At 36.7% G+C, this 22961-nt stretch overlaps 1 protein-coding gene across 1 annotated transcript in view; it reads right to left on the bottom strand.

The window, feature by feature from the left end:
- RANBP17 (RAN binding protein 17) overlaps positions 1-22961 on the bottom strand; it is a 163347-nt gene that overhangs the window by 42956 nt on the left and 97430 nt on the right. The window contains exons 18-22 of the mRNA XM_010579252.1: positions 19913-19976; positions 19719-19827; positions 14573-14676; positions 8289-8377; positions 1946-2053 (exon numbers count right to left, since the gene is read on the bottom strand). Of these exons, the coding sequence (XP_010577554.1) occupies positions 1946-2053; positions 8289-8377; positions 14573-14676; positions 19719-19827; positions 19913-19976 (474 nt within the window). The remainder of the gene's footprint in view (positions 1-1945; positions 2054-8288; positions 8378-14572; positions 14677-19718; positions 19828-19912; positions 19977-22961) is intronic.

The following is a 22961-nucleotide window of genomic DNA, read 5'->3' as shown; positions in this document are numbered from 1 at the left end:
AACAGTACTTGCCAAAGCCCCTGTTGCATCTTTCCAATCTGTCTTTGTGATAAAGAAGCCTAAATCCTAGTTTAAGCCTAAGTGAAAACCATTAAGTACTTAAAAGTTAATTTTGAATACAGGTCTTAAGCTTCTAACTAACCTCAGCAAAACTTACCCTTAGCGTTTATTTGGACTGAAAGGGAAAGGAGTCATCACCGAGTGATGTAAACCCAAGTATCCCCTGGCTGACCTATGTGGTAGTGACCCACTTTTGATCAAACGTGGAGTCCTTGTATCACCCCTATCACAGCGACAGCAGTAGGTATCTTTCTTTGCTGCAAGTCCAATTTTTTGTGGTCTGAGTCCCCATTTGCAGTGTCCTTTGCTGCAAACTCTGGAGTAAAACTGGGTGTTTATAAATGAATAAAATGTGTCTTGTGTAAAACATTTGTGTACTCCATATGCACAAAATGATAATGGCTGGCAGAGACAAAAAACCCCAAACCAGCAGATCATCTCAATATCAGAATGGCATAATGCACAATCTGAGACTCTGTAACATATTTTAACCATGTCAAAGTATATTGTATAATGCATTCTAACCTGTAAAAGCTAATGCAGTACACAACTCGTGAAAAAACACCATCCCAGATGATGTTTTCTAAAGGGAACAAGGCAGGTTTTCTGAATAGCAATAGGTAGAAGAATAACATGAATATGGAAAGTAGCTTGAAGAGCTGTCTTTTGCATAAGATTTATTATTCCAGTTCCTCTTTGCTTTTGTTTACTGTTATTAGAGTTCTGTGTTTATGCTTTAACAATCTTCTCTTTCAGTTTCAGCATACTGCTTGTGCATTACGTCATGAATAAAAACAGGTTAAACTTTTCCAGCAACTTATTATACTACTACCAGGATAAAAGACATAATTTGCCGACACAAACCAAAGAGGGAGTCACAGCAAGCAAGTCACCACAAACAAGAAACAGGGAACTCTGCCTTAAGGCTCATGTAGCCATTCAGGGATTAAATGCACATCATACACACTAGCGTTTGACTGGGAGCCAGGTCTGAACTTTAAGGCACCATTTTCCTGTCACTAGGTTAAACAAAAGATTTTTTTCAAATTTCAACTTTTTTCCTTGTAAGTTTGATTTGCAAGGCAAAATGAGAAATGATGAGAACACATACTTCTTTGCTGCAAACTCTAATTACTTGATCATGAAGATACTCAGCACAGAGACTTTCACTATCAATTTTTCATTTAAAAATCTTTTTTTTTTCCTTTGGGCTATACACTAAATATTTCCAAGTATAATGATAATTTCCCCAAATAAATTGTTCTGTTACTTGTGGTAAACCAGGAATTTCATTCTAACTACTGCAATGTCAAGCATTGAAATCACCTCCCAGAATCATTCTGAGGCTTCTTTGGCTAGCCCACAGAGAAGATTTTAGATGGGAGAAGTTACCTACATGTTGCTTATAAATATTGCTGGATTAGATACCATTCTTTCCTATTTTGGCTGGAAGAGTTGAGTCACAAAAGAAACTGTAAAGGGAGTTGTGGTTTTACAGGCACATATGTATGCTGCTTGGCTTAAGGCAAAAATTCAGCCTGCAGCAAATCTTGACAGCAGACAATTTTCCGATATTTAATTACAGAGTCAGTATTTATCCCTGGTTAAAGCATACGCTTCCCCTTACATTGAATAGAAAATCACAGTAGTTTCTCATATATATTCCTGTAATTAACCCTTACCAGCTGATTTTGTAACACCTACCATTTTGGTAAAACAATACAAGGACACTGAAAGCTGAGTTCTGCTTGCGAATTTTGCTCCATAACACAAAAGTAGTCTTAAAGTCAGACATCATGAGGACAAACAAAATACAGGAAGATGGAACAGAGAATGCATACCATTGCAGTATTCACGACTTACCTAATTTTCACGTGCTTCTTACCTGTTTTGCATGAATTCTGCCATCAGCTTCAAGATAGGGGTTGTACACGCAGGTTCACGGTACCACAGTTCAATAGCTCTTTGCAGAACAGAAATGTATGCAGGGTATCTTCACCAAACGGAGTTAAGGAGTATACTGATAACATGAACATCTTGCAAAACAACTTCCTCTAAAGCTGTCCTACACCAGTAGGTGGGTGGGACAGACAGAGACCTTGGCAGCTCATTCTGACAGAGGCACTGCCAGAACTGGAAATTTGAGCAAGTCTCTGCTTGGAAGACTAAATCCTTTGGAAATATTAATGGTTAAGTAGGAAATAGTTAATGTACTAGAGCTGTAATGAAGGAAAAGGAAAGCAGTTTGTACATGTGAAGCTAACCTATAAGTACATATATAAAATCAGCTTGGATTTTTAATGAATGGCCTAAGTCACAAAAACCCCCACATATTTACATATTAGCAAATCCTGGGCCCCAAATTTCAGTGGCACCTCATATATATTGCATTTGCTATATAAATGGTTGGGAACAATTTGACTGTATGAAGTTGTTTCCAGAGCATTCAAGAAGAGAATTCAGCCAAACTGTGTGCGGAAGACCAGCAAAGTTAGATTTCTAGAGAACTCTTTCAGGAAAGCTGTTTGCTCATCAGCCCCCAAGAGATATCTGTTCCTTTAAAGCAGGATTTCAAAGAATGCAATACAGAAAAAAATAAGTTTAGTAGACACTGCAATGTAACTTAGAAAAAAAAAAATCTTATGAGTTACCAACTGTATCAAAATATTTCATGCAAAGATTTGATAGAAAGCTGACCCCCAGTTTTCTCAAAATACTGAAAAAAGAGTTTATTTGGATAAGAATGGAGACTGGTAAATGGAAATAAGGTAGCACAGCTTGACTGGCAAAGAATAAAACAGGTTTTTTTATACTGAACCAAGAGATTTTAACTATACAATTTGCTATTAAAACATGATCTAGCTAATCTAGTCAATGGGTTTGTTTACTAATAAAGTTATTTTTCATTTTTAACTTTGTTTCATGTCATATAATTCTGTTTTATTTAACCACATGAGAAATAGTGACTATTCTTAGGAAAATGCTATTGCCTATTCAGACAATAAAGGGAACTACTGTGAATTTTACAAAGCAGAACACAGGCCAGGCACTCAACATGGGATTGTGAAATAAAAGTCTGAAATACATAAAGGTCTACATGCTTCTAGGACATGTAGACACAGTCATGTCTCAGTTCGATATAGCTCTTCTGGTGGAGGCTAAAGCCATCAGACATGGCACTGCTGATGAATGACAGCGCGGTGCAGACAGATGGAAGGCATTCTGGCTACTGCTGTCTGTCTCAGGCATCTAAAGACTTGTGCGTTTTTGCTGCCAGCTGCTTGAGGCACTGCAGGCATAAACTATATATAGCGGAAGAGGCTGACATGAAATATACTTTTAGACCTTGCTTCTCGCTCCTTTCTGGGGTTCTTTACATGTTTGAATAAAACAAACTAGAGTTAAACGTAGCATGGAGAGTTATCCAGTAATAAACCGGGATTTAAATTCAAATCCCACTTACCTAGAATATCCTCAAAGGCCATAGATGATCCATGCCATCTCATACCTTGAAAAATTCACTAATGCCAGTTCCATTTTTTCTGAGGTGGACTTCCAATCCAGCTCACTCTCAATAGAGGATGGTCAATATTCTCAGGATGCAGCAGATGTCACGTAAGGTGCAGAACTAAGCTGTGCTATTAATTCTCCTAAGTCATGCTTCTTCCTTAGCCTTCCTAGTAGCCCCATGTACACAAAAGGGAGATGGTGCAATGCTGCAAAGCCCCACTGTGGAATTTCATGGGAAAGCAATCAATTGCCTTTTCAGATTTCATGGTGAACAGAGCATCCTGACAGCTAAACCCTACCATCAAAATGTAAGCCAGCAGCATCAAAGGCTGCTAATGCATCCAATATGATTAGCTATCTTAATTCAAAAACTTGAGTCCATATTCATTGACAAGGAAAGACTGGAAACTACAGTCAAATTTTATAAAAGCTAGGGTGAACAGAAAGGCTTCAGCAATTTATTATTTCTTTCATAAATCCAATAAAGTGGAATAAATTGGTTTTAAACAGAATATTATTTTTAAGTGTTTTTAACCACAAGCTTCAAGGAATCTGGCTAAGTTATGAACTTAACCTGACCAGTCAGTTCAAGCTCAAAGGAATTCAGACTGCAAAAAATGATACTGAGGTTTGAATCAATGCAGCTGGCAATAACAGCTATTACAAACTGATTACTGATCAGGTAGTCCTGTTTTGTGAGCAAATGCTTTCTCCTCTTCTCTTGTGATTAGGAAACTTCAATCTCTACAGCTGTTTGTTTGGCTCTTTGTACCTAATCCTGAAGCCTTAAAACATATAAACTTAAAAATCTAGTTCTTCATAATAGAATAATTTTGAACAAGCCATCTTATTGCTGCACGTGGCTTTATTTTGTTAAGAAATACCATACGAATTTGGATAAATATGTAACAATGGTAGTTTGGTGAAAACATTGTTTTGCTTGTCCTAGTGATCCACATCTGAAGCAGCATATGATCAGACATCCGAGTATCTAGGTCAACTGGAACTTTTAAATGACCACTAGATAAAACATCTCAATGGCAGATCACCTCTCCATAAACTTAGTGTCTATGTATCTATACCCATAGATACTTTTATATAGGCAATTTCATGCACTCACACATATACATCGTGTGCTATCTAGCTGACTGCAACTCTGAGTCAACCTAATAACTTAACTCTTGCAACACATTTTCTTATTGCAACCTTCTTCTTTTACAGACAACAGAAATCATTAAATACTGAGAATCAACTGGGAGGAACACAGGAAAAATTGCCTATGGGTTACCACCTAACTGTAAGAAACACTAAATGAAAGTAACAAAAAAGTGGATATTATCCTGAACTCACAATTGAACCTCCATGGACGTATCTAACTGCGAGACCAAGGACCTCAGACTACAGTCTGATATTAATATGGAAGAAAACAGATTAAACATTCAACATTTTATCCAGGCAGTCTTGAAGTAAATAGCAGAATGCAGTATGTAAGAACAATCTTCACCGTTAAAAAAAAACAGGTTTTGATTCTACTCAAATTGGTATACAGGTTTTTTCAGGCCACACCTGCATGTTCAGGACTGACCTACAAATTACAGAGACCACATATTATGAATACAAAAGGCAAATAAACTTTCCAAAGCTGTGGTACTGGAATCATCATTGACAGCTTGACATATCAATATTTCAGGAAGAATAAATGACTTTCATATCCAGGGTTTTGGGTTTTTTGTTTTTGCTTTGTTTGTTTGTTTGTGTGATGTTTTTCATCATCTTTCATTACCAGATACTTTGAGAAGATGCTATACTTAACACCTGAAGCTGCCTAAAATATTTGGAAATATTTTAATGAAGTCTTTTGAGAGATCACCTAATACAACTTTAAAACAAATTTTACTATTATTATAAGTATTTTCTCTTCATCCCTTGCCAGAGGAAAACTATAAATCTTGTCTCAGCTGAATGAACACCATTTATCATATTCATTTTCTTGTCAATACAATTATGAAAAGCCTTTGGCCTTTTTCCAAGGAGCCTGATTTGCTAGAGAAACTCAATTAGTATAAGCAAGCCTGCTACAAAACAGCCCTATTTGGCAATCTAGTGCAGCTTCAGCGTACCTGACGATTCACCTCTAAACCATGATCCTAATAACTCAATCATAATGGTAAAATACAAGATGCAACGGTGTCCCCCGTGCCTCCCCCCCCCCCCCCCCCCGCCCACAGGCACGAAAAAAAAATTATTTCTGCTCATTTTTGCCATCTACTGGACAAAACTTAAATCCTAAACACTGCAATCAGAAAAAAGAAAAGAATCTCTCAGGTGAGAGATTACAGAGTGTAATTTGTTTTGTTATGGAGAGAGCTTAGACCCAAAATATTTCCTGCGATCACTTGAAAAGTTTAACAATACGTTCTTCTGACAACGATTTACGAGTGACTATTTCTGACAGTCTTCAGTACAGAATAAACGTCATCTCACAGTATATTAAAAGCTTAGCCTTTTGTCCCCTGCCTCTTTGTATTGTTTATTTATTGAACAAATGCAAGTAAATTAGATTTATTTTGGCTAACATTCTGTATTTAGCATTTTCAATACTGAAATACCAGGGCTTCAAAGATAACAGAATAAAATGTTTGAAAACCAGCGTTTGTTTGCTATTAAAACCATTTTCTGATGATATATTTGAAACTACGAAAGAAATATGCTAATCAAAGGATATTTAAACTTTATATGATAAAGTTGGCATCTGACTCTTCCTCTTCCTCCCATTTACCTTTCTGTCTTTATATACAGTAAATAAGAGTTGTGATAATAGCAGCTTATTCTGCTATAATGCTTTGGATCAATACCTGGATGAAGCTGGCCAAATGAGGTGAAATCCACTGAACAGAAGCATGCACTTATCCTTTACAGCCAAAGGTGATGAGGAAAAAAATTTTGAACCTGTGCAAGGGAAAAGAAACTGAGAAGGCTTGAGCTTTGAATTCCACACAAAGCTACATTTCAATCTATTTTTATTGTTAATACAGAATAATGAAATCCAAAAGTTGGAGGCTGTTTTTATTTATTTGAAATAAACTTAATTCATAAACTGGAAGGAATAAATTAATTAAAAAAAATAATCGGGAAAGGGTCCTGAGGATTACACATCCTGGATCCTTATATAAAAAAAACACCTCTATGGATGAATCCATTTCTTTCAAATGCAGAGGAGGCAAGTCTCTGTTATCCCTCCTCCTACAACTGGAGATCTGCAGTTCTGTATAGGAGAAGAGCATGATATTCATGCTGTACTAGGAAAGACAAAGTAAAAAGAATTTGAAACGGAAGTAGCACTGATCTGCTTTTACACATCTTCCCAATTTTATTATTAAGTTTTAGGGTAACCAAGCGCAAACAGTACTAACGAAGTTAAATGTACCCAATGGTGCCCACTAGAAAATGAGATGCTAATTCACAGTCTGGCTTCAGTAGTTTTTTGTTTGTTGTTGTTTGGTTTTTTTTTTCCTCCAGTCCTCTAAAACTGAAATTAAGGGATGCTTTCCACTGATTTTAAGAGAAATAAAGATTACACTGCTTTATGTTTTGGACTTCCTTTCTGCAAGCTGAGCATGCACATAGACAGAATCACTGCAGGCTTGTGAAGGTCTTAAATAGGGCTTATTTGAATGGTCATCAGGATCCTACTACCTACCACACAAGGACATCTATCAGATCATACCAGGCTCTGCTGTACAGCCTTTCAGTCCTCCAAGGCTAATTTCCTAGCTGCAATTCTGTATTGATGCATTCCTCTTTCTTAACCAGGAAGATTATTAGTGAACAGTAGGGTTTCATTATTTACTTAAACCAGAAATATTTTTAAAAGCTTGATTTCTAGTAAAGTATGTAATTGTACTTGAATGTTATTTTTTCTGTCCATAAAATAAACAAATACATAATTAACTTCCATAGCTTTGTGAGCTCTAAATTATAAACCAAACATTTTCGTAGTTACTTCACTATGTATTTCAGCAGTTTGTTACTAATATGACTGTGTGCCTGAAGAGAGCGTTACAGCTACTGTATTTATAAAAATACAAAACATTTCTGTATAGTATTAAGAAAATACCCATGAGTATTATTGTATTTGTTGGCATAAAAATGCATATGATATTTAAAGCAAACAGAGTTCCATTATCGTTACTTATTGAAGAAAACTACAATCTAAAGATTTTGATTTTGTTTTCAGATGTCCATTTTCTTCTGGATCAAGAAGACTGCAGGTGTTGAGATATTAATAGAGTTGACATAAATAGAAAGTAACTGACTAAATTAAAGACATGATTCATACCAGAGAGAGAAATCTCCCCAGACAGCACTTGTATAGTATTTTTTAAGCACTTCTGATGTTAAACCAAATGTAGGTACATTGTGTTTGGAGTTAAAAGACACAGCTTTTTTTAATGAAAACATTAGGGATTTATGAAGGGAAGAAAAGCACTTGGATATGTTTTCTAGATTAGTAGTGTGACACAACAAAAAAGTGACCTCTCTGTGGTCCTTCCCAGTTAACTGCATGGTTGCCATTGTGCTGTAATTTTAGCTGATTACACATTAGTTCATTTAGCTTTGTTTCCTCTTCCCCACTGTGCCATACTATTAAACTAATGCAAGGGGCCTGGTATCCCTCTGTGCACAGAGCTGGTATTGTCATAGTGTAATAAGGATACATCCAGTCAAACAGCATGGTGTAGCTGGTCTTTGTGTTTAGTGCAAAGGCAATCCCTCGAAGATCCCTTGCCAGCCCGATCAACATACGCTGTCAGTGGGAAAGAGACACAGTAATTGATTTTCACGTTAGCACAGAGCAGATGGAGTAATAATCAGCCAATAATGACCACATATCTGATTTTGATTCATTAGTTTAAATGTCTTGCTCAAATCTTTTTTTATAAAAAACACAAAGATCCTTTCAACAAACAAGATTTCCACAAGTTTTATAGTGATAACACTAGCAAAATGCTTAGGAAATGCTTTTGATTATTCGATACGCTATCCTAATGAATAATGCAAATTAAAATGTAATATATGAATACTGTGTATTAAAGTTTAAAAGTGCTTCCTGTATTAATATATTTAAAGTAATAATAACAATAAAATGTTAATTTAAGCTTGTAATATTTTGAATGAGGTGTAAGACTAACTGATACTCATAACAAGCTACAATTAAGGTTGCACTGAGATTCTCATTGTACTGTTATTTTAACATTTTTTTTTAAGTAATTTTCCAAGTTACGTTTCTTCAAAAAGTGACTTTTTTGTTTACAGAAGACCATGCAAATCTCTGTCTGTATTAACATTAGTTCTGAGATGCATTTTTTTTTGCCCTTTAATGACTGAAATGTGGCTTCAGAATCCTTCCAGCTCAAATGCAGACAACATTTTATGCATAGATAATTAGCCCCTACTAAAGGGATGTTTTCAGGATAATTAATAGACATCAATAAGAAACACTACTGAATGAAAAATATCTTAACAATATAAACAAACTTTTCAATTTACTTAGACATAAATATTCTTTTTTGATGATTAAGTAGTTTGAATAAATTTTATCCATGTGTTGCAGGTGGGGTTTCTAATTATTTTTTTTTTTCCTCATAATAAAAGACCACAGTACTGCAGAGTCTGGTAAAAAAAATAATCATAGAAGTATGGCAAAAAAAAAGAGTTTTCAATAATGTACGACTTGGTGTTAACACTGTAATATTTATAGTGTTGAGAAATACAAAAGATAAGATTCACATATTAATTTTAATTGATCACATAAAGAGCAAATTATGGCTGATGCCTTGTTAAACTGCTAAATGTAATCTTACACAAGGGCTAATTTCTACTTTTCATATACAGAGCCATTAGTCCAAGTGACTTGGATGGCACGCACACAGATTTATCCAAGGATAAATTGAGCTCTCTACAAAACACTGGTGAGGTTGCTAGGAGTATTTTAATATTTGCATTTCCTTTCTGTTGTGCATTGAAATGGCCTGAACTTGCAAGATGCTCAGAGGTCTCAACTCTCATTAACTTTAATGGGACTCTGAAATCACTAGAGAGGAAGTGTTCAATACTGAGAAGATGCAATATAAAACTGTTACTTTATCTTTATATTCATCTGTATTTTCATACTTTGTGTGCTGTTTTGTCCACACAGAAAATAACCGTTTAGCAGACATGGTGGCCAAAACGTAAAGAATTAAAAGAACTCGGCGGCAACACTTTATACTTCTTTCTGAAGGCATACAGAGATGCAACAATACATAAAAGGAAGTGGAAACCTTCCAGACTGATTTTGGTTCCTTTGCCTATTCTAGCCACAAAAAAAAGGAGACAAGCAAGACTGCACAAAGGAAAGGCTGGAGCTGGGAAGAAGGGGAGCTACAGCCCCTGGCAAGACATGAACTTGCCTTTGTTTGAGGATGCGCTCGGAGAGAAAGAGCGCACCATCTTACTGTGGTCTCCAGAAGACGGATTAGAAAAAGACAACCAGCCAAACCCATACTACTCTAACATGCTTATTCTGTCTTCCTAAAGACAATCGGTTGTAAGAAAACACTCTTTTGCAAATATATTTAAGATACAGTTTGGTTATGAGACTTTAAAAACTATTAATAAAAGTAGATGTGCAACTTTCTTTAAACTATAGTTTCAGATTTCTGGGAACCTACACAAACACCAGGCAATTTCAGACACCATTTGACCTTGAATTCTAAAGAAAGGAGAATAACTACTACATAAACTACATTTCTCATTTTTCTATTCTTTAAATCCAGGTATTGTTATTAAAAAGCCCATACCATTAACCACACTATTGTTAATAAATGACCTCAACCTACAGGGCACCATAAAATTCTTGTCCTGTAAAATCCCAGCAAACTCAGTGTTTTAGACATTATCCACTGGAACTCAACTTTATAAAATAACACTGCCTACAGCTGGCAACGTCCGAACAGCCTATATAATAGCCTACAGAATCCTGAGATAAATCCTGATCCATTTAAGTCACTGGTAAAAACACCTTTAAACTCCAACAGGACCAAAAATCACCCTAGATTCCATGCTTGCTTAAGTCACATTTAGTAAGCAAGACACCCCCCCCGCCCCCAAATCCCAAGGCAGTCTAGTTTTAGTCCATTATGAGTTTTCAAATAGCACTTATGTGCATAAAATTTATTAATGACAAACAACATTATACACTTATACATCTACTTTTTGTCTGTCATCCTGTGAGATTCGAAGTGCCCTGCAAACTTAACAGAGTGATTTGAAGAATACGTGAAGCTACTGCTTCATTCACTGCTGCACACCAGCCATTTCTGGGGCAGAGACAGTTAGTAACACCACCAGCAACTGCAAAACGAGTAAAATGAGAAGTGAAGAGCAGTAAATACAAGAAATGTAGCAAGAGGATCTTGTCAGTAGTATGTGGGTCTATACACTGCATTTCACGCTAATGAAACAATTTTGTTCAAATTTCGGTTTTGAAATATTCTTCCCTGAGTATCAGTGCTAGGCTGACTTAAGATTAATTAAAACCAAGCCATTTTAAAAATAAATTCAAGTATTTTGTTTCAAAGTCCTGAAGACTTTTCAATGGATTTTTCAAAGGAAAGGAGCTGAAGATTTAAATATTCACAGAAAAAACGCTATGACTTGCCAACACGTGCCAAGTGTCTGACTAACGCAATTTAAAACAGACGAGACTGCTCACGCCACCCACCCCCAAAACGGGGCTTGTAATGGAAAGTCTGACAGACCCTTAACTATAGTGGCACTACTGGGTGCAGCTATAATATTACCCTCATAATTCTACTATATAATAACAACAAAGGAAAAAAAAGGTGAAGGGTCATTGCGCTTTGTCTTTAGAATTAAGATGGCTGTCTTCATCCTTACAGCATACTCTTAATTCTGGAGACACGTCTTAATAACCTCTAAATAGTTCCAACAAAAGAGCCGTGTCAGAGGAATGAGCAGGCCCCAAGGTGTTTCAACTGGAGTGTTTTCATCTGCCTTTATTGCTCTATCCCTCTCCAGAATTAAGGCAATAACCTGTGATAAATTATTCAGGAACTGCTACAGGGATCAAAGCAAAATCATTCTGTTAAAGTGCTGTTTGCAACATTTGGCACTTAGTGTGAAAACTTTTAATGTGTGCAAGCTGAAAATCAAGGATTTTAAATAATTTAACAGCATGGAGTTTCTACAAACCAGCTAAAGATAGCATGTTGCTATTTAACTGCTTTTTCCTCAGATCCTTTTTTTCATGCATTTCTAGCAGATCTGATGATGTCACAACTATAAACAAAGTACTACTGAGATTCTGGCTACCCAGTCAATATGTTACTTAGCCAGATTGTCACGAGAAACCTTGAAATTCTTAGGAGAAAATTAGCCCCCGTTTTAATACTGGACATTTTTCCTATTAATATAAAAATGTGAAGAAGGAAGTAGCCAAAAAAAAAAAAAAAAAAAGGAAGAGAAAAGGAAAGCAAAGCACATAATTACTTAAGCCACCTTCAATTAAATTTGATCTCCCTAGTAAAGAAACCTAAACATATGTTTTGTATGCAGATTTAATGATTACAAATGTATTTTAAAAAGAGCGAGCTCCCTTGTTGTGACTGGTTTTCAGTGGTGTATTTCAGAAATATTAAAAAACTAAAAAAAACCCCAGCCAGTTAGAAAGTCCTAGTAAAAACCACAAATTAAATGAATTTGGCAGTCCTGGACCATTTTCACAGTGATATTTTAACAGTGTCATCTCCCTGTGGATTGGAATACTAAGCATTTTATTGAAGAACTGAACTGTTTTTGTTTTTAGTACTTGCAAAATGAAGTACCTGAAAGCGCTTTTGCATGTATTATTTATTCATCATGATAGAAAAATAGCTTTAACCTAATAAATTATGTTCAAGAGAATTTAGAGCAAAAGTTTTGTTTATGATAAAGCAACAGATTTAGTTCTTTATCAGTAGCTTAAAGCACCAAGTTTTCTTTATACAAATTAGACAGATGGTGCTTACAGTAGAATTTACTAAAGGTCTGTCACAACAAATGCAGCCAAGCTGCATATTTAATCACTGCAGAACCTTGTCTACCTGCAGCTGCCAACTGCTAATCCAATTTCCCTGATAAATGTGGCAAGAGACACGATCAGCAATAAAGAGCATCTAACTCCATTTTCCTGCAGGGCGTCTTTTGATGAACATTTAGGACGGAAGCACGGAGTGCACTGTGTGGCCCTGGCTTGTGGCAGCTGCATGCATTTTGAAGACACAGTTCTCAGGTTACTCACTTAATTCTGCCACTATCATTATGTTGCTATTGATCTCAGTAGCTCTTGTCTACACAGCATTACTCTAGATGAAGCTGAATCAGGCAGTTATCATGCATCAAACTTGCTCAAAAGCCTGGAGATTTCCCCTTAATTACTTGTGATTTTATTTGCAAATACCGTTAAAGTGTAATCAAGCAGTCACTTTCCAGGGTCGTTAAGAACTTGCTAGTTTAGGAATATATCACTGGCACTCCATTAAAATTTCTCTACTAAGATGGTTTCAAGCAAACCAGACAGGACAACAGCAAAATTATTTTAATAAACTGAATCCTCACATGAGATAAATACAGTTTCCTATAGAAAAGGTAATGCCAGCAAATGGCCTCTTTGTTCTAATTTTTAGGATTTATAACTTGAAAATACGAGAGGTGAATCCAAGACAGATAACCTGCGTCTGAGCTGCGTCTATTTAATAAATGAAAAGTTATTAAAATTAAATACATAAAGCAACAACAAATGAGGAAACCAGAATTAAGTAATTGCTGAAATAAGTTTAAGTACTATTTTTTAAAAAATATTAGCTTAATTCAAGCGATTGTTGTGAACCGTGCATCTTCTGGTAATGTCAGAGATGTACTGCAGACAAATTATTTACTAAGTATTTCTAGCATATCTGTTTATTTTCTTATGAAAGGAAGTGGATAAATATGATGATACAGTATTTAAGTTTCCACCATATTTTAAAATAGCAAATTAAAATTACTGTTAGGGTTTCTTCAAAATTACCCTGCGTAGCTGAAGCAAGACTCCAGTGTGCATTGTTAACTATTTATTCAGTGACAGTAGAAGGGGATCTCTTTAATGCAACAGTGCTCTAATATATTATCATTCCTGATGATGCAGCTTGTATCTAGCAAGTCTTTTTCTTCCCGAAAACATACTGTTGTTTTGACACAAACAGCTTGCTACACTTAAGGATTTTACTAATAAAACATAATGTTGTGTTAGATATTATGACTGTTGCCACAGCTGAACTGACTTGTCAAATCAATCCTAATATGGCTCCCACAGGCACATAAAAACCTTATTTAGCTATCAGTTATCCTAATCACTTTGTTCAGTTTAAGGGTGCAATACTTCAAGACCAGTTCCTATTTATACATATATGCCCAGCCATTTAATAAAGTCTTGATTTATATAATAAATTCTTGTCTGAAAAAATACTTTCAAGCAGCAGTGTTTTATCAAGTGTGTTACAACATGTCTCTTCATACCCCCAAATAAATATGTTAATATACACAAACAGGATACTTGCATGGCAAAGAGGAATATTACATATGAAACAGATAAGCTATCACTGAAGACAAATTTGTCCCTTTGATTGTAAATGGGGCTCAAATGGGGTCACTTGATCTGCAAAGTACTGAAAAATGCAAAGGCCTTTACAAAATCTTTTACAAAGTTTATTTAGGATAGTAATTTGTAGCCTTTGTATCTCTACTGTCTACATTCCTAATTCTATAAATGCATACAGGTATAAATATACATGGAAGTATACAGATATATACATGCCAAGAGAGACTGACAGAAGAGATGACAAGCTTGTTGTTAAATGCTTGCCCCACTATTAGTTTTTTCCATCAATAATTTCTTTCCCTATAATTGAAATACACCTACCTTTGCTTCTTCTTGTTCAAAACTACTGTTGAATATCTGAGTCACGCTTTCAAACGAAACTGTGAGGGGGAGCATGAAATTCTCGAACTCATCCTCGTCTTCACCTACAGGAAAAGAAACCAAAACAAAACAGCAAAACCATCACATCATATTCACACTGCTGTTCAGAAGGGTCAGTCTCCTAGGCTTTTACAGAAAAATCTCACTGACATCATGGGAACTTTCATATGACCTACAGGAACAAAAACCTGAGGTTTGACATATTTTTTACTGAGCTATAAACAAAGAAGACAAATTGTTGATCGCAAACAACTTGTATCCGAGACTGGCATGTCACTGCATTTCACATCTTTCTCCTTTTCATATTTCTGTTTTCTCTGTTAATCTGACAGCATTTGTTCAGTACTCTAGAAGAATATTCACATAAGAAAGTCAAAACTCAACAGTTAGAAAATGTTACATTTACAACTGCAACAATAAATTAGACCCTTTCACATGTGTACTTTGTAGTATGATGTTTAAATCGCAGCCTTTTATGATCATATGCTATTTTTTCTACCTCCTACCTATTTAGTACACAGAATGAAGCTGCTGTGGAAATAAATCCGGACTGTTTTGGGGTTATTTGTGTGACAGTATTGCCTCATGTATTTCAGAAGGTGTGAATTTAAGAGTAAATGAAACAAGATGTTGTGGGTAGGGAAAAAAAGAGATCGTCTTGGTTAGACAGTTGAAAGAGATAACCTGGAAGTCTGGATTGTTTTTGTTTTGTCATGACACTGAACAAGTAACTATAAACAACAACTTTTTAGAAATGGCAATTTGCACGAGGATTGGTACTCCTGCTACTTATCTTTAGGCCCTTAATGAGGGTAGCTTGCCTCTCGCATGCAGATTCCCCTCGAGAGTAATTCAGAGTAGGAATTTAATTTATGTTCTTTAAAGAGCTCTTTGCTATAGGGCTTCTCTCCCTTCTCTCTTCATTGGCAAAGTCTGGCAAACTAAGCTGCAACTGAAGTTAGGAGGAGTCTTTTGTGTGTCAAACTGGTTGTGCAAAGTTAGTGTAAGCTTTACAGTTCAGTTTCTACACTTCATATACCCGTCTGTAAAATGGGCCTAATTCCAGCCTCTTAACTCCAGGGATACTGCGAAGACCAAATGACTCACGCCCGTACAATAGTAAGAATGACAGAAAAGGCCAAGAAAAAAAGGTTAGGAAGAAGAAAAGTCACAACAGAAAGCAAAGCATGGACAAACACAGAAAAAAAAAAATCAAAACACTCAGTAGCTTCTCATTAAGCTAGGATGACACATCTTCTGAACTGAAAGAGGCAAATATCCTCTGAGAGAAATAATTGTGATCCTGCAACTAGAATTGCCTCATAACAATGTAAATATTTACAATGGAGAGGAAAGTTGCAGAGACAATCCCAATTATGGCACTTCCTCAGTTCTGAATACTTGGCTTTGTGACCTGAAGTGCTTCCTTTTCATACAGGGCTTTCGTGCCCCCTGGTTTGTTTTTTTTAAAAGCAAAGGAAATACTTTCAATAACTTACTGCTACTGCACTGGTCAGCCAGAGTTACAGAGCCTTCAAATTGCAATCTACGCTCAAGAACTTTCTTAAACTAGCCAAGTAATTGACTAAACCTGTGACGTGCATCCTGCACCTGCAAGAGAACCAAAGGGGTGAGATGGTTTGTTAAGACCTTAGAGTTCAGAGCTACTGCTGGCAGCCACAGGGTCTCGTGGACTTTGGGAAAATCCAATCCTGTCCATCTTTGCCTGTCTCCTCTGCCATCTTCTCTCTGCTCCTTTCAACACGAGTCAGTCTTTTTGTCATTTCTGGACTGTTGTGTCCTCTTCCGATTACTCACAGTAACCCCAGCTTTTTGCTTCTATCTCCTTACTTCACCAACTCCAGCTCCCCAGGCACTTCCAATACAGTATTAGTTTCTGTGCTCTCAACCTCTTTGCTCAACCAGCATCAGCTTCCTCTTACCCTCCTAGGAGTTAAGCTATTTCTATATATATTGCATATCCCTGACACTTTTCTTCTTTTAATCGCTTATCAGATTTTCCTCAGAGCCAAAAAAACCCAGAGCCCCATCATTTAGAAAGAGTCCCGTGCTGGTGTTGTCCCATGCTAGCGTGCAGACTAACAAAAGTCATTTGGATACTGCTCTATGCAGGATCAGGGCTCAATTGCCATTTGTAGAGTTCTCAGGAAAAACCTGAATTATCACAAGATAGCAAAAGTAATACTCCATCTCATCTAGAGTGCTACGTATCATTGGAAGACAACCTCCACAAAGATACTATGGACACATCCAAATTCAAGATGAACCCTTCCTGAAGGTAGAATCTCAAGCATACTTCGTTAAAAAGTTGAGAAGACCAAAGAACTACCAGAATGGTCGATGCTGATTGGGACCAACACTTTAATGACAAACCAGCTAGTTCTGGAAATGGGGTAAGGGGAAATCCCATGTGCTAGTGTAGGCAATGAAGAAAGAATATATAATTAGGATCCTATATAGTATTGCCCTATTAATAAAATAATTTTTAAGTTTTAGAAAAGCAACACCAATTACTACCTATACATTTCTTTTGCATTCCTGTACAAGCCACATTCACATCCCATGAACAGCACAGTATTATTAAGGAAAGGAAGAAACTATCCTACTCAAACCTACCATGGTAAATTGTTAATTTTCTATAATTCAGACTACAGATACACATCCTTACTATGTGCTTTGAAAGAAAAGAGATGCCTCACTTGTAAGTTATAGCAGATCTGTGTGTGGCTTACAGCAATAGTGTTTGGAGAGGTCTGGCACTGAGCATGACTGCATATACCTGTAAGTACAGGACACTGACAAATCATGCTGAATAGCTCCTGAAGGTATTTTCTACAGCTTAGATGTACTCCTCTTGGTAGTGCAGAAGAAAAAGTGATTAAAACTTATTAATCCTAGTAAAAATTTTTATTTCAACATTACTTTTACTGGCGGTGTATTAGTTTCGGTTATACTTCACACAAAAGAATATCCAGTTTATTTTAGAAATCTTGGATTAAGAATCCTGGACAAAATTATGCAATTCTAAATGCCAAAAAAATTATTCAAAACACAACCTGGGGCACATAAGGAATTCAAAGTCTAATTATATTCATATGAGGTTAAAGTAATTCAACAGAAACTGAAGTGCATTGTGAAGCAAATACCAAGTAATATATTACTGTTCTTTCCTACTACAATTAAACTTTGCCAGTAACTCCAACAGCAGCACATTGTTTAAAATGGAAATATTCTGAACTTACTGTATTCTAATCTCCAAAAATATTTCTACATCAAACAATTACTTAAAAGAACCCCCACCAATAAAAAATCACCTTGATTTTGTTTCCACATAAATTGTTTATCATTCATATGAAAGGATTTTATAAAAAGCTCTCCATTTAATTTAAAAAAAAAAAAACAGGAAGGAAACGTGGTTAAATGCTTTTTTTGTCTAAAAATGCCAGTTTTCACAGTTTGAAAATATCTTTTGATTCACAAGGTATGAATACTGCCATTTAGTGCTCCACAAACACATTAATAGGATAGTTTGTGTACACCTTACTTATTAAATTAGGATCCTAAAACGCAACTTACACCTGTTTGTGTCTCTAGATGTGCTTTTCTATCAGTTCAAACCCTAACAAGTTTATTCCAGCAAGAACACAAAGGACAATGGCCACAAGACTGACGTATGCTTTTTCCAGATACTCCTAATCATTTCAGATCGTGTAGAGTTGTTATCCAGAGGAATCACAACGACCTCTATCAGCTTGCAGCCATTCGTAAGTCATGTGCCTGCGTTTTGTCTGACACGTATTTACACAACCTTTACTTTGAGTTGTAATTTTTAACACCTGTGATCTTGTTTTTCCCAAATCCCCCCCCCCCCGCCCCGTAGGAAAAGTTACTGAAATTGCATGTGTAACCCATTTTATATTAGAAAATGCACCTATTGCTTGCGTTACACAACACTGAGCCAGTACTGAAAGCAGTTTAACCGCAAATAAACACAGATCCAGCTCACAGTTGCCGTTCTTTAAGAAAACGCTGATAAATGAGGTTCGGTCTTGCCTCGAAGTTAACTGTTCTCAGCACCGTGCAGCAGCAGACAGACAGCACAGGCACCCGTCATCAGCAAGGGGGGTAACAACTTCTGTTGGCTTATGACTGTCTGTGCCGCTCTCTTCTGCACACATGTTGCCTACTTAAGTCCTTGCATGAGGGCTGGAAATCAGTACACAAGAGACTTGCCTTCTTGTTTTTTGAAGACCCTCATCCGTGGCCCCCCTCGGAAGACCTACAGGCATCCATCCCCACGAAAGCAGTCTGTGAGCCCACAACTCTGAGCGGGGCCTCTGATCAGAGGCAGCGTTCTTCACCATCAGCTGCTTTAACATACGACTCATTTCAGTGTTCGTTTTGACAAGCCCAGCCTTCTCCACTTAGACAACAGAGAGCTAATCATGCAGACAGAGTTCTGCATTTTACTCTGGTGGCCGAGGGCAGTGTGCCTGGATTCAAAGTGACCGAGTCCTTTACCACATTTAACTATTAAAGCATGCACCGGGCCTTACACGTGTCTAAACTCTCTAATTTCCAAAGGACAACTCAAAAGGTAACGCCAAGTGCATGTTTAAGTATTGCTGATTAGGCTGCAGAACTCTTGTCAATGTTTATTAAAACTCGGAGGGTCTTTGTATATTGGGAACTTGCATGAAGAAGTGAAATTAAAAAACCTTCTGCTAGAAGCTGGAAGGTTCTGGCATAATTGGTATGTCACCTGGAAACGCAAAACGCTTACTCAGGTACTTAATGTTGTAAATCCTTATCGTTAATACAAAAACTGCTTCTCTGCAAAAAATCAACTCATCTCACTTATTTCTTCAACAGAAGACAACAAACAAATACAGTGTTATTGCCTAATGCCATAAATCTCAAAAGTTGATAGGCAGCGATTTAAATACCAACTATAACATATTTACTGTACAATTAAGCTGCTGTTTGATTGGTTTAATAACCTTAAAAATTCATAGTACTACACAAGACAGCAAGGTGTCTCAGGGATATGGGAGGCGGACCTTACCTAAATCTACCATGAGAAGACGAGTGAGAGCAGTGTAGAACACTGTCCGGCACCTAAGGTCACTGAGGCTGTAATTATCACTGATGCCCAAGAAAGGGAAGTGCTTACTCTGTTGAAACATAAGTGTATGAAAAGTTAAGTGTTCTACAAAATTTACTACACACAATGCTTTTTAACATTGTAAGAAAACTTACTGTGTGATTTTGAAGCATGAATTTCACGGCCTCTATTTTCACAAGCTTTTTCAGGAGACTATAGGTACCAGGTGTTAAGGAAAAATCAGCCTCGCAGCATTATGATTACATTATCAGGTTGTACAAACTTTCAGGAGTTTTTAGTGAGAAAAAAGTCCTAACTGAAACAACAAGCTTATGTTAAAAAAAAACAACCAACCTGAATTTCATCTAGAAATATATGTCATAGAGATATTCTTTAGAACATTAAGACCATAATCTATTATTAATTAAAGCAATTACTTTTCATGGCGTATATTCTAGTCACAAAAGAGACGAATGAACTGAATGACTTTTATAATTAAACAGAGAGTTTCTGATAATAAATGGTGCTGGTTTTTCCCCAGATAGGCCCATGTCATCAGCATGTTAAAAACAAAGAAACAAAAAAAAAAAAAAAGGTTTTGCAACTGCCTGCATTGAAGATGACTGGCACTTGGCAAAGGGACTGGCAGCAGCCCTAAGCAGCATCGAAGTAATGGCCTCAAAATCACAGAGGTGATCTTCCCGGCCCATCAAAAATCACATTTCATTTGTTACAGTTACGACAGATAAAAATACATCTCATACATACTAAGCTATGTTAAACGCTTAACCAAAGTATTTTGAGATGTATAAGAACTGAACAGAAATTTCTTAAGAACATACAAAGTCTCAGAGCCAGAGGAAAGTCCGTACCCAGTTGTTACAGCTGGGAATTCTGGACGCATCTACGGATACTCCCACAGGAATCCCAGCTCCTCCAACTTTACAAAATACAAAGCAAATCTGACTACTGCTACGCACGACCCGAAATCCCCCACTCCCCAAACTGTCTAAACTGAGGCCGGGACCTGACTACAGGAGCCCGGCGCCGGCCCCAGCCCCCCGCGCTGCTCTGGAGGCGCGTCCCTCCGAAGGTCCGCGCGTCCCTCCGAAGGTCCGCGTGTCCGGGCCGTGCATGGCACCGGCAAAGCTCCGTGACTCCCAGGCTGGCGGCCCTGGCCCCGCTCCGGGAGGATAAGGATAAGGCCGAGTCTGCGTGCACCCGCTCGCCTACAAAGGCTCCCAGGGAGATGCACGCTAAATGACGCAGAAGCGACGTATTTCCTCGACTGCGCGTGTTGTACAGATCACAGATGCTAGCGTGACTTACTAGGTAGTTATACCTGATGAAACGTCTTATTTTTCTTAAGGTTTCTTGAGAAATATCGAAATCGGAAGTTGAGTTTGCAAAAACTCTGTTATAGAAGCCCTTGTAGTTCAGACGGTTAAGACTCGTTTCACAACTTGGGTCCTCTCCTAGCTCTGTGAATTATGAACATCTTTAATAGCACGAGCGCACACTAATTCCCTGTCTCAGACGATTCAAACATTTGGGGTTGGGCAGAGGAGATAATACTGTGTATTCCAAAAAGAGCCATGCCGACATCTTGGTGAGCTTTTGTACAGAGGTAACCGCTGCCACCAGGGGTGTTTGTAACAAGGAGCAAGAGAACGGCCAAAGCAACGGCCTGGGTTTTCTGACTCCTGCTTCTCCTTCATTTGACATAAAATTCCGGTATGACTTTCAGCCAGTCAAATTTCACTGTCTCAGTTCTGCATCTGTAAAATGGGGATGTAAAAGGCTTTATGATATCCAAGTATACTAATACACTTTTTCAGGAATGCCACAGAAAAATTCAAACCCCAGAAACATTCATAAGTACTGAAGGCATCACATGGATGAAATGACTTACGGGCTTGTACATTCTACAATGAATAGTATAAAAACTATTAGTTTACTGAACACTGTTGATCCCTGACATTGATCAAGTTCTTAAGAAATAATCAGTACGACTGCATAACTTTAGACTGTACAGTAGTGCCTACAGTCCTGTACAAACACAGAAGGTTTTACAAATACCCGTAACACTTATTATTGTTACTATTTTCTTTCCTTTTTTTTTGTTTTGAGTGCTTGCTTCACTCTGCCATTACTCCACATAATTGACTGAAGAGTTCGATTACTTTTATGGGAATAAACAATTTCCCTTTTCATTTTAAATGGATTAATTTTTTTTTTAAACAGGTAAAAGTGTAAGAATAGGTTTTATAGCTGCTATTGGAAAATCTCCTAATCTAGTTTTAAGATGATGTTCCTCTGTCAATCTATAACATTTGACACATATTACCTGGTTTTATATTGCAAAGCTACATAGTTGTTCCCCCCCCACCCATTACAAGGGAGAGCCTTTCATAACATAAAGCTAACAAAGACATGGATAAAGAATTTTTGAGAGACTATAAATATTTTACCCCAAGTTATTGTAGAAAATAACAATGAAACTGTAGTTATTTTTCTACAAAAATATACAGTGGAAAAGTTAATTATTAGAAAGAACTAAACATGCATGAGAGAGCACTATGGCTTCAAAGACATAAAGGAATGACTAACATATTCCATTATGTAAATGAATTCAAAGATATTTCACGACTGATCAGCTAGGAGGGACATAATGATTTATAATTCAAATAACTGAGCTTTGAAATCAAATTGGGCTAATATATTTCGAAATATGCAAACCTGGAATAATTGTGAAAGTAATGTAAACCATGACACCAGCTCCAATCATTTGTTGCCTTTGTTGTTAATACTGTCCTATGTTTTTTCTTTTCTTTTTTTTTTTTCCTTTTACATAGTACAGTTGCTGGAATTATGGTTTGCTTTTAATTCTAGATTATCCTTTAGAAAAAGGCTATTATACACATAAAAAAAGAAAAAAATACCAATTTCTAAGACTGTGTAGAAGCTGACTGATGTACAGGAAAGTACCGAAATTAAATAAATTATTATTTTAACCTTTCAGGCTAGCCACAATTTAATCTATATCAAATACTGAAAATTGATCCACTGGATCCAGCATCTTAACAATACACTATTTCTTTCAAAGCAATATATACTTAATGCCTTTTAAAAACCTCCTAATATAATGTGAAAAGGCCAAAGTTTGCAATGCCAGGAAGTAGTTATAAACTACTTCATATGTTT

This window comes from Haliaeetus leucocephalus, unplaced genomic scaffold (genome assembly GCF_000737465.1).
Source record: "Haliaeetus leucocephalus isolate CR32 unplaced genomic scaffold, Haliaeetus_leucocephalus-4.0 Scaffold656, whole genome shotgun sequence".
NCBI classification, from domain to species: Eukaryota; Metazoa; Chordata; class Aves; order Accipitriformes; family Accipitridae; genus Haliaeetus; species Haliaeetus leucocephalus.
Note: the sequence above shows the minus strand (reverse complement) of the source record. Positions and strands in the feature narration are given on the sequence as shown.